The 13,669-nt window shown below is 34.9% G+C and overlaps 2 protein-coding genes across 3 annotated transcripts in view; one reads left to right on the top strand and one right to left on the bottom strand.

Annotated features, from left to right (window-relative positions):
* The window catches only part of LOC135204069 (neuropeptide-like protein 31), a 79,144-nt gene extending 69,942 nt beyond the window's left edge, over positions 1 to 9,202 (top strand). Inside the window, exons 1-2 of one of the 2 annotated variants that reach the window (XM_064234055.1) lie at positions 7,954 to 8,002; positions 8,837 to 9,202. In XM_064234055.1, the coding sequence (XP_064090125.1) occupies positions 7,994 to 8,002; positions 8,837 to 9,139 (312 nt within the window). In that variant the 5' untranslated portion in view covers positions 7,954 to 7,993 and the 3' untranslated portion in view covers positions 9,140 to 9,202. Of the gene's footprint in view, positions 1 to 7,953; positions 8,003 to 8,836 lie in introns of those variants that run through there. The other variant, XM_064234063.1, reaches the window with a different exon arrangement.
* The window catches only part of LOC135204081 (neuropeptide-like protein 31), a 61,624-nt gene that overhangs the window by 36,187 nt on the left and 11,768 nt on the right, over positions 1 to 13,669 (bottom strand). The window lies entirely within an intron of this gene.

Below are 13,669 nucleotides of genomic sequence, written 5' to 3'. Positions count from 1 at the left end.
ACACGCACACTACATCAAGTAATAGATCATTAGTTTGTGTGTGTGTCTTATATGCATATAATTTTAGTATAAAAAAGTCACACTTGCTTGCAGAACACAAAATACAATACTCGGATCTCCTATTACACACCTTACTAGTTGTATAACAGTTGTAGAGTATCTTTGATCAGTGCCCTAAGGCGCATTGAAATCTATTATAATTCATTTAACTTTCTTGTTAAATTTTCAGAAGCTGCTACTGTTTAGAAAATTTCTAATAAAAAAGACTACGTTTATATAAAATAACGTATATTACTCTCACCGTTTTCATGATGGAAAGGCTGTGAAATTCTTCCTTAGCTGATCCCGCGAAATGTTCTGAGCATCTTCGTCCATCGATAGCTGATTTTATGCCTGTTCCCGCTAATCAAGTACAAAACAACCCATATGAATAAAAAAGAATTCTTAACTTACGATAACATCCACAATTGTGAATACTTCACAAATGCTCTTTAGATATGTAGAACAAAAAAATAAATGTACCACCACAGAACAGCTCGAGAGACGTTAAAGGTCCGGCAGTCTGAAGGTGAAGAAGGCCAGTCACAAGGCCGAGGAAATAAACAGGAAGCGAGAAGCAACTAGGAATCTCGAGAGAAGGAAAGAAAGGGTGGTAGTAAAAATAGACAAGGATTCTTGCACGTATATCTTGAACGTATATGATTAATACATATATCAGTAAATCCAAATAATGTTCGTAGCAATATATATAAAAGGCAAATATAGTTAGGTGAAGTGCTTAGAATTTTCTGGTTCGCAAGTGCTAAACGACTTTAACAACAAGATTCTCTTTTTCTTCTCATTTCTATGTTCCCCGTAACTGCTTTTCCAAATCCTAAAGTAGGCCTGGTTAACCAGTATTCAAGCAACATTCAAGGGGAGGTTATGGACCTGGAAACCACATCGAAGTTCCGATGCCCCCCGGACTTCCAATGAGTCACAGGCTAATAGTATCAGGTTTAGAAAAAGAAGATTCTTTTATAAAGGGCCCAGAGGGTGAGGGGAGGAGCTGCGATGAACGTTGCTAAGACTTGCGGGGACGTTTGCAACGGGTTTTACCCCGGTCTTCCCGCCGCCTACGCTTAGCATTTTTCTAACTCTTTCATATACTCTCGTGATAACACTGCATATTAAAAATGATCTTACCAATAGGAAGGAAAAGGAATAATCTGAGTGTTATTAGTGTTGGATGACAGTTATTTATATAAGTTTAGACTGTTTCAAGTCATCTTCACACCTCTTCATATTCAAGTTTCAAAATATATCGTTGGCAACTCTCTGCTCCCGACGTAGCGCCCTATAAATAGTACGGTCCCTAGACTCCCTGACATACACTTCCAGACTCAGCGAAGAAAGAAGCAAACCTCTATTCAAAATGAAAACTGTAAGTATAAAGTTGAGTATTTATATATAGAGGCACAAAAAGATTTTAAGATACCTAGAAAATAAACGAATAATGGCTTTATATATATATATATATATATATATATATATATATATATATATATATATGTATATATGAAAAGCAATGGATAAACCAAACAATATCTCTTTTATAAATGTCCACAAACAAAGAGCCATCCACACATACTATGTAACCGCAGTAAAATTAAGATCCTTATAACGTTGCTTCATTTTGTGATTATATAGATAATAACGTTGTTTAGTACTCTGGCACTATATCTTTATTCCTTCTCTCTCACAACTACAATGCAGTGCACTAACTTAAGCGCCAAATAGAGACTTTGTAAACTTATTGGTTTTTATTCCAATTGCAGATCTGTGTTGCCCTGTTGGCGTTGGTGGCCCTTTTTGCCCTGATGGAGGTCACTGGAGCCCTGCCAGCACCCGAACCCTAGCCAAACGCTTCTTCTTTGGAGGCAGTCCTTATGGCTTCGGCGGTTACGGCTACAGACCCCACGGATTCGGCTTTGGCTACGGCGGATACGGCGGAGGCTTTGGAGGCTTCGGTGGTGGATTTGGTGGATACGGTGGTGGTTTCATTCGGTTGATAAACATCTTGTCTTTCAAGACGATACCGTAATATCGAACATCAGTGGCCTCCATGAACAACTTTTTGGTTGAAAATCATAACTGAAAGAATTGTGCTAGTGAAAACTAAAAGTATATTTTTCTATTAAAATATAATAAGATTTCCAACTTTTAAAACGACTTTCAATATATTATTCCTTTTCCTCTAATCTAAACTGAAATATATTTCAGTTTCATATGTCTTGTTATTTGTAGTCATTTATATAACATTTGTTGGTAAAGGATTCAAAATCTTTTGCCAATATTCACAGTCATATGTGATTGTGTAAGACACATTCCTTAAAACAATTAAGAAAACACTAAAATTGCTGAACACAAAAACTCTATAACATAATACAATTCAGTATTAATGGTTGAAAGAGTTAGTTTATAAAAAAATTACTCACACAATTTTTCTGGTGATACATGGGAGGCCTTAGACAATATCTAACCGGCTTATAATGAAATATGCTGCAGATGTATTTGAGAGCACAAACAACAAAATAATTGCACATTTTCTAAACATGTAAAAGAACAAAAGTCGTATCAACAGTAAATGTAACATCAACACCAATCAACTTGGTAAGGATAAACAATCAAAAGGACCTCACATAAGTGATCTTTAAAAATCAAGAGGATCTGATGAGGCAAAAATAAAAATAAATAATAAAAAAGCCTTACTTTGGTGGAAAATAATTGCCAAATATCTAAATAAAAAAAAACACACTCACAAACGTTAAGAATAGGTACAGACGAAGCAACATGAAAAACCTTATCCCGTTGTTGCTCCACACAACTTTTGCTTCCGAATGATATGGATTAATAGACTTTCTCAAGAGAACAAGAAAATAGTAAATTTAGTTGAAAACACTTATGATAGTACTCTTTAGCAGAGATATTAAAACTCAAGACCTTGATGCTTTGGTCACTACGGAACGTAAAACCGCGTCAATGAGGTGTCTATGATGAACAACATTCCATCGACTGAATGAAGCAAAGGAATGCCGACCCGCATATCCTACTCACAATTAGCTTCATAATGTTATTGATTCTTCATAGCCTCGATTTCCATATTCCAGTCAGTGGTGTTCCTGAGGGGGAGGGCGGAGATGGGCTGTTTAAAATCGCCCCCCGGGCCCCAAAATACGAAATTTAACCATTGCTGCTGTGACAGGACAAGCTAAATTCAGTTGGCCCCCCATAAAATGGTCAAGAGCCCCATTTATATTAGGACCCGAAAGTTTCGGGCTCACTAAAGGGACCCCCTTTCCAATTTTGTGAACTAAAATGTAACACAAATATTATGTAAAGAAATAGGGCTCTCCAGGGGGCTCCTCCCAATCGTTAGAGCCCATTATAGACTCTCATACGGGTCAAGGAGGGTGGGTAACGTTGATTGGGGTAAGGCCAGGGCCGATCTAAGGCAATTGATTACTGCTTATAGGGGTCCTAATTATTCTCTGAGGGACCCCATAATGGCCCCATTTGCCCAGATAATACACATTCAAGTGATTCAATGAATCTGGCCTTCTCTTAACCCAGGGGACTGGTGGCCCCATTGAAGGGTGCTTGGGCCACCCCTGGGTAGCGGGATTTGGGCAAGAGGTTTCAATGTCATGTGTGGGAGGGAGAGGGAGAGAATTATGAATAATGTATAGCTAAGTCTGAAATTTGCATTTACAGGTGCCTACAAAAGGATCCTACAATTATTAATATTCTAAAATTTTCCCGGTGGGGGCCTTACAGCGTCCCCCGCCCCTGAATCCGCGGCTCCTTTGGTTCGCTTCGCTCGCCCTCCCACCATCATAAAAGGGACCGCAAATGGTACTCTGCCCACCCGGGACCCCTGATTCCAGTGCCTCATTTCTTTCAGATTAATTTCCATGACTACTTTTGTCATACTTAAATAGGGTTTTATCATTTCAATTCTTAGTTAAAAAGAAAAACACTGCTAATTCTTCACTACTCTGGAAAAATGGTAGGTTCGTTATCGATAATGTCATGTTTTCTACAATTTTTTTTATTATAGCGTGTCGTGATTTGATTAATATGCTTCGTTATAAAAGGAGAGGTAGTAAGTGATAAGGAATTAGCTCAAAACAAAATAACTGGCTACAGAAAATACGAACTTCATAGGACAAATTTAATGTGTCTGAACTCATCACCTCTGAGGTGATGTATAGTTTCTTGACTCTTTCGTAAGATTTAAGCTAATGATCCCATGAACGACTTCCTGTCCACAAATCGAATTACTTTCAAACGGACTGAACTTGTTGCTGATTAATCAAAATATCGTGCATGTGCTTCTTACAACAATACAAAGTCCTTTGTTATTATTCAATGTGGATTTGTAAAAGCTGGTTACGACCAATCTACGTTCTTCTGATGCTTTCTAAACTTAATGAAGTCTTGATAGAAGTTCTTTTCATCCAGACTGTCTACTTATTGGAGGAAACTGGGTAACTGTATGACAAATTTTCGATCTTACTTTTTATATGAAAAGCACCCTTGATAATAGAATATTTTCAGACTTAAACTGTGCATAGCTCTGCTTTAGAATAATTTAGATAAAGCTTCTCTTCTTTATTATATTGGCAGAAATACCATAAAGCCACTGAAGTGGTATTTTTCACTTTTATAGAATGCCTAATTTACTAAACTTCTCAGAACACTTAGAAGTGGATTTAATTTTTTTATTTTCATTACATGAAGGAAAGTGTACTAAATGTATTTTAAGAGGTAGACAATTTTACTGTGGTTTTTACAGAAATATAAGTCATCTTTTCATAGGAACAACTGAGTGTTCTGAACATTAGATTTTCGACAAAACATCGATCATGGAGGTCATTGATGTTCTAATTCCCGTATCTTCATGGAAGACAAGATTTTTATCAACTGAAGAAACCACCACTATATCCACCACACCTCCAAAGCCTCCAACACTGCCGCCGTATCCTCCGTAACCGAAGCCATATCCAAGGGTGTATACCGTAACCGCAAAAGCCACAGGGACTACCTCCAAATAAGAAGCGTCGGTTAGGTTCGGGTGCTGGCAGGGCTCCAGTGATCTCCATCAGGGCAAAAAGGGCCACCACCACCAATAGGAAAACGCTGTTTTGCAAAGGGAATCAAGGAATTAAATTTTGAAAATTCAGATGATTCCCAAGTTGGTTTTACTTTTTCAAAAAAAAATTATGCTTAGGCCAATAATGGAAGAGATTTCTTTGGTATAGATATCGACTCTGCTGAGTGTAATAGATAACAACTTTGGAAAATAGGCCATGAGACACTCACACTACATCTAATGATTAGATCATTATGTGTGTGTGTAAGTGTGTGTGTGTGAGACAGATAGAGTGTGTGGGCTGTGTCTTATATACATATAATTTTAGTATAAAAAAAGTCACCACTTGCTTGCAGAACACAAATACAATACTGAGATTTCCCATTACACACCTTACTAGCTGCATGGCAGTTGCAGAGTATCATTGATCAGTGCTCTAAGATGCATTGAAATCTATTATAATTCATTTAACTTTCTTGTTAAATTTTCAGAGGCTGCTAATGTTTAGAAAATTTCTAGGAAAAAAGACTACGTTTATATAAAAAAAAAACCTATATTACTCTCACCGTTTTCATGATGGAAAGGCTGTGAAAGTTCTTCCTTGGCTGATCCCGGGAAATGTTCCGAGCATCTTCGTCCATCGACAGCTGGTATTTATGCCTGTTCTCGCTAATCAAGTACAAAAACAACCCATATTAATAAAACAGAATTCTTAACTTACGATAACATGGCAATTGTGAATACTTCACAAATGCTCTTTAGGTATGTAGAATAAAATAAATGTACCACCACAGAACAGCTCTGAAAGTAAAGAAGCCCGGTCACAAGGCCGAGGAAGTAAACAGGAAACGAGAAGCAACTAGGAATGCCGAGAGAAGGAAAGAAAGGGTGGTAGTCAAAATAAACAAGTTTTCTTGAACGTATATGATTAATACATATATCATAAATACAAAGTAAAGGTAGTAGTAACACACACACACACACACACACACACACACACACACACACACACACACACACACACACATATATATATATATATATATATATATATATATATATATAGATATATATATATATATAGTATATATATATATATATATATATATATATATATATGCACATATATATATGTTATATATATACATATATATCATTCGAGCTACAAATGTCCTTTAATATCCAATTCGCTCTACCCCGGAATTGATATATTTTCATATATGTATCGAAGGGGAATTTTTAGTTGATAATAATTCGTCCCCTCATGGGATCTAACCACTGTCCAGCGGCATGCATGAAATCAGGACAACATGACGTTACCGATACTCTGTGTTTTCGTAATTAGAATCGATATGAAACCCTCTCCACCATGTTAGTCAATTCGAAAGTTTGTACGAACGTAGCCATGTTATGAATAATTATCACATCACCATAATTCATATAAATCATTCGAGATACAAATGTCCTTTAATATCCAATTCCCTCTACCTCGGAATTAAAATATTTCTATATATATGTACCGAAGAGGAAATTTTTTAGTTGATAATAATTTCGTCCCCTCATGGGATCGAACCACTGTCCAGTGGGCCGGCACGAAATCAGGACAAAATTGACGTTACCAATACGGTGATGTGATAATTATTCATAACATGGCTACGTTCGTCAAACGTTCGAATTGGCTCCACATGGTAGAGGGGGTTTCACATCGATTCTAATTACGAAAACACAGAGTTTGACGGTGATTTGTAAGGTCAGAATCGGTATCAAACTTGTAGCCTCGCTGTTAGCCGAATCGGTAGCGTCAATGTCGTCCTGATTTCGTGCCTGTCCGTTTGACAGTGGTTCGATCCCATAAGGGGACGAAATTATTATCAACTAAAAAATTCCCCTTCGGTACATATATGAAAATACATCAAGTTCCGAGGTAGAGCGAATTGGATATTAAAGGATATTTGTAGCTGAATTAATTTTATATGAATTACGGTGATGTGATAATTATTGATATATATATATATATATATATATATATATATATATATATATATATATATATATATATATATATTTATACACACACACACACACACACACACACACACATATATATATATATATATATATATATATATATATAGTATATATATATATATATATATATATATATATATTATGACAAAAGATAACACCTCTTCTCACGTAACTGTGGCTAACCTTTTCTGGTTCACAAGTGCCAAAATGACTTTAATAACATGAAGATTTCCTTTTTCCTTTTCTTTGTCCCCCGTAAACTGCCTTTCCAAAATCCCTGAAGTAGGTCTTGTTAACCGGTATTCTAGAGACAATCAGGGGAGGTATGGACCTGGAAACCCCATCGAAGTTCCGATGCCTCCGGAACCTTCCAATGAGTTACAGGCTAACAGTAGCAGTCGTAGAAAAAGAAGATTCTTTCTTATGGGAGGCAGAGGGGTGGGGGGGGGGGCGGTGAGCTGCGATGGACGTGCTCAAACTTGCAGGGACGTTTTGCAACGGGTTTTACCCCGGTCGTCCTTCACTTACACTTAGCATTTTTCGTACTTTTGATATACCTTACGTGATAATCACTATATTTTAAAAATAATCTTACCAATAAGGAAAAAGAAAAAGAAAAATATGAGCGTTATTGGCGTTGGATGACAGCTATTTATGTCAGTTTTAACTGCTTTTCAAGTCATCTACACACATCTCTTTCATATTCCAGTTTCAAAATAGATCGTTGGCAACTCTACGCTCCAGAAGAAGCCTCCTATAAATAGCAGGTCGCAAGGCTCACTGACATACACTTCCAGACTCAGCAAAGAAAGAAGCAGACCTCTATTCACAATGAAAACTGTAAGTATAAACTTGGTAATTTAATAATATAAGGATACAAAAACATTCTAAGATACTTAGAAAATAAACGAATAATGATTTTATATATATATATATATATATATATATGTATATATATACATACACACACACACACACACATATATATATATATATATATATATATACATATATATATATAAAATATATATATATATATATATATATATCTATTAGTACACGTATAGTATAGAAAATATAGATGTATATATATATATATATATATATATATATAATATATATATATATATATATATATATTATATATATATATATAACTATCCAAATACTTATACATATATATATATATATATATATATTATATATATATATATATATATATATATATATATATATATATATACAAATACATATATTATATATATATATATATAGTATATATATATATATATATATAGATATATTTATATGAAAAGCAATAGATAAACAAACAATAACTTAATATATACATATATATATATATAATAGATATATATATACAAATACATATACTTCTTAATATATATATATATATATATATATATATATATATATATATATATATATATATATATGAAAAGCAATAGATAAACAAACAAATACTTCTTTGTAAATACATACTATGTAACCACAGTTAAACTAAGATCCTTTTTCCTTTTATATATGATAATACCGTTGGTTAGTACTCTTACACATATCATCCTTATCCCTTCTCTTTCAAAACTACAGTGCAGTGCACTAACTCAAGGTCATATAGAGACTTTGCAAACTGATTGAGTTTTATTCCAATTGCAGATCAGTGTTGCCCTGTTGGCGTTGGTGGCCCTTTTTGCCCTGATGGAGGTCACTGGAGCCCTGCCAGCACCCGAACCTAGCCGACGCTTCTTCTTTGGAGGAAGTCCCTATGGCTTCGGCGGTTATGGCTATAGACCCCACGGATTCGGCTTTGGCTATGGCGGATACGGCGGTGGCTTTGGAGGCTTCGGTGGTGGATTTGGTGGATATGGTGGGGTTTCTTCGGTTGATAAACATCTTGTCTTTCATGACGATACCGGAATTTCAAACATCAGTGGCCTCCATGAACAACTTTTTGGTTGAAAATCATAAGACTGAAAGAATTATGCTAGTGAAAACTAAAAGTATATTTTTCTATAAATTATAATAAAATTCTAACTTTTAAAATGACTTTAAATATGTTATTCCTTTTCCTCTAATTTAAAATGAAATATATTTCATTTTCATATATCTTGTTATTTGTAGTCATTTATTTAACATTTGTTGGTTGTGGATTCAAAACCTTTTGTCACTCTCCACGATCACATGGGATTGTGTAAGACACATTCCTTAAAACAATTAAGAAAAGATCAAATTTGGTGAACATACCGAAACCTCCTATAACAAAAAATATCAGTATTAATGGCTCAAAGAGTTAGGTCATAATGAAAAAAAGCACTCTCACAATTTTTGTGGTGTATATGGGAGGCCATAGTCAATAACTAACTAGTTATTATGTAAAATGCTGCAGATGTATTTGAGAGCACAAACACCGAAAAGCCAAATAAGTGAAAATTTTTTAAACATCTAAAAGAACAAAACTCGCATGAGTAGTAAATGTAATATCAACACCATATCAACTTAGTAAGAATAAACAACCAAAAAAAACCTCACGAAATAAAATAAAAAACACAGTCTTTAAGAATAGGTAACAGACGAAGAACCACGACAAACCTTTTGCGTTGTTATTCCAAGCAACTATTGCTTCCAAAATTACATGGATTAATAGACATTTTCAAGAGAACAAGAAAATTTTAAATGTAATTGAAAACACTTATGATTTTACTCTTCAGCAAAGATATTAAAACGCAAGACCTTAATGAATTTTACTATACAACGGAAGGAGCATTCGTAGAGATTTCTAACGAAAAGGAATGAAGTAGCATTCATCTTGATATTTGACATTCTATAAACAGTTATATTTTCATTAAAATAAATGTTATTTAATAATAACTTTTTCAAGTTTACTTTCTGCATGATTCGTTGTTTCGATCAACAGCGAAGTGTGCTCAAAATGCAAGAGAGCTTTCACTATTCAACGTACCAACGCTCAACTAAGTGAGTTTGACGTTTGTGTACCAAACTAAGTGGCATCTGAGACTCCCAATACATTCACTTAAAAAAAAAAAATTTCGTTGCTTACAAAACTCTCATACTTTCTCGACAGCGGAAGCTTTGGGCGAATTACAGACAGTGGGTAATAGTATGTGAACGCTCTATTATTGAAGTTGTTCAGATAAGTTAAGAGGCCAGATGACTTTAAGTGCTTGCATTTGTATTTCAGTTTCAACCTAGAGGACCGGGGGGTACTTAGATGTACGTTTTTCGCATAACTCTACAATCTATCTGGACTTAGACCCAAGGAGTCATGATGCATATTTAACAGGGAATATTCATAAAAGCCAAATAATATTCTATGCTTCTGGCATATAGCGTTTCCAGTAGGTAACGAGCTCAGCTACCTGTGTTGCAGAGGACCTGGATTTCAGTTTTTCCACCCAAATACAATGTGAAAAATTAAAAGAAAGCTAAAGCATTTTCTCTTATATCTACGACGATTGTCTGTACACTGGTGTGGCAATCGTTTACTTTCATGTCATCTTTAAGCAAATTGAATAAAACCACAAGAACTTTATTTACTTGACATAACTCAACAAAACTTTGCTTGGTCGCTCGTTGAACATACATGCAAATAACATTTGTATTAGGAAGCATTTAAATAAAATAAAAAAAAAATCCTTCTATGAACAGAGCAATGCATGATGCGACCTCCAGCTTACTCGGACGTGTACAAGCTACCCCTCTCACATAAGTTGTAAACATTATATTCCTAACGAAACATGAAGTGGTCTTCGTAATTAATATTCATACGTAGTACTGCTCATACTAACAAAAAAGGATCAAATAAAAACGACACAAATTAAAAACGTTCATATATTCTCAGTTATAAGTGAAAATAAGAAAATAATCGAACAGAAAGAGCCTAAATTCAGTACACCAAATAAAATAACATATACTAAAATCTACGGTCAACTAGAGCCTTGTTTCAATCAACGAAAATTGAAATTAATACGCTATATTCTTTTAGAAATAATTTTTCTGTACTATTCAACATACACATTATTTTTTTTTTATTTTACATTTTCATTCTAATAAATAACTCCATGTTTAAAAATATCCACAATTATATATAAAAACATATTTTTTTTATATATAATTGTGGATATTTTTTAAACAATTTGTTTTCACGGAATTGTGAATTTCTTAACAAAAATAACTCATAGATAGCCTATCCTAAAAGTCCTGTAACTTCAACTCAATACAAAACTCCTTTTTCACGCCTTTATAGGCTCTTCCATAGGGCCTCCCCCCTCCCCCCCACTCCATAACAACAGAAAAAACGACAAAGTATTTTATAGGCTTACTCCCAGAGCAAGCGAAAATACTACTTCCGCAACTAGACAAGGGCTCATAATTCCAGGAAGGACTTCGAGAGCAGCGTCTGTGAGCATCTGTTCCCCTCCGAGTGGACGCCTTTATAAGGTCACAAGATTATATAACAAACTTCATAGGATTAATCTGGCGGAAGTTTATTGTGAACATTCTGCATTCTGGGAAAGTCACAGAATGATCTAATATTGGAACCGTTTACTTAGAAAGTAAACTGACAAAATAAAGAGTTACTCCGTGGAAAATAACATTGGTTTTCTCATATATTTACATATATATAAACACACACACACACACACACACACACACATATATATATATATGTATATATATATATATATGTGTGTGTGTGTGTGTGTGTGTGTGTGTGTGTGTTATATATGTAAATATATGAGAAAACCAATGTATTTTCCACACCACACACACACACACACTCATATATATATATATATATATATATATATATATATATATATATATATATATATATATATGTACGTATGTGTGTGTGTGTGTGTGTGTGTGTGTGGAGAGAGAGAGAGAGAGAATCTAGGAAAAAAATTATTCCACTGGACGACCATAATCCGGTCCGGTCAAGTTAAGGGAATACGTACGAATCACTTGAAGCGGAAGAAAGGCCTTGATGAGGTAATGATAATCACTAGGAAGGAATGTGAGGAAGGACCAGTAACCAAAGCCACCTTTAGGGGACAGTTCCCCGTTGGGTTTTGCCCGATGTCGTCATCGGTACGCCCGAAATTTTCCATCTACGCCGATGTCTCCGGAGACAAAATAATATTGCGCATTATTGTATTCAGAATCGACAAAGGTGTAATTGCATGAATAAAAGGTATTTACATTGCAGCCATGAAAAGCTTCTATGGACGTTTTACAGCGGTTTCTTTTTAATAATATTAAAAATAGAGATCGTCGGCAACTCTACCGAAGAGACGGGTTTTGTATAAATGGAACGTCTCGATGCACGAAGGTGAACAGTCTTCCAGAATCCACAAAGGAAACAACACGTCCTATTCACCATGCAAAAAGGTACGATTTTTTGTTTCTATTAGAAATTTTATTATATAAAACTCGCAAACATTCCTGCAACTGATAGTTTTATGATGTGTAATTCAGTTCAAGTTAATCTTCTATGAATTTCACAAGTACTCTCATGTCCGTTTTTGAAGTGTTAAAGTTTAAATCCAAATGAACATTGCACTTATCAAATCTTATAAATGAATCCACACAAGGATATGCTCATAATTCCTAGCGTTGAATAATAAATATTCAGATATCTAACAGGAAAAAACACTGTTTTGAAGTACTGCCATTACAAGTTATACAGATTCATGGCCATTCTCGACGTAGCCTAGTCTTCAATGTATTGAACCAAACTTGATAATCATTCAAAGATTCTTATATTTATTCCTTTGTTCCTTTTGCAGATCAGCGTTGCCCTGTTGGCGTTGGTGGCCCTTTTTGCCCTGATGGAGGTCACTGGAGCCCTGCCAGCACCCGAACCTAGCCGACGCTTCTTCTTTGGAGGTAGTCCCTACGGCTTCGGCGGTTACGGCTACAGACCCCACGGATTCGGCTTTGGCTACGGCGGATATGGCGGTGGCTTCGGAGGTTTTGGTGGTGGCTTCGGTGGATTTGGAGGATTTTACGGTTGATAAACATCTTCCTTAAAGATAACTTATGATGAAGAATCATGGACCCACAACCTTATCTCTCTCAGAACTCCTCCAAAATGCTTTAAAAAATGAAGAATCTATATTTATTTGAAATAAAACTCTCTATTTTCAAGCAAACTTTTAATACACCATCCTCATTCTAGCACCTGTCGAATCATTACTTTTTTTTTAAATGAGTCCAAAATTTGGGAATCTGGAATAACTATGAATTGTTCCTCCAGTAAATAAATAGAATGACCTTACTGGTATCTGATTTCATTATGTATACTATACATAATCTTTTTCATTATCATTATTATCACTGCTCACTTTGTAAACAACAAAACCGGGAATGAAATGGCGAAGATCATTAATAACGGCGAATATCAAAGGCCTTAGTGAACATCTAAAAATGCCAGTTTCTTGTTTTCAATGAATATTTTCCACTAAA

The sequence above is a fragment of the Macrobrachium nipponense genome, chromosome 24 (assembly GCF_015104395.2).
Source record: "Macrobrachium nipponense isolate FS-2020 chromosome 24, ASM1510439v2, whole genome shotgun sequence".
In the NCBI taxonomy this organism is placed as follows: domain Eukaryota; kingdom Metazoa; phylum Arthropoda; class Malacostraca; order Decapoda; family Palaemonidae; genus Macrobrachium; species Macrobrachium nipponense.
The sequence above is the reverse complement of the archived record's forward strand: the minus strand, read 5'-3'. Positions and strand labels throughout refer to the sequence as shown.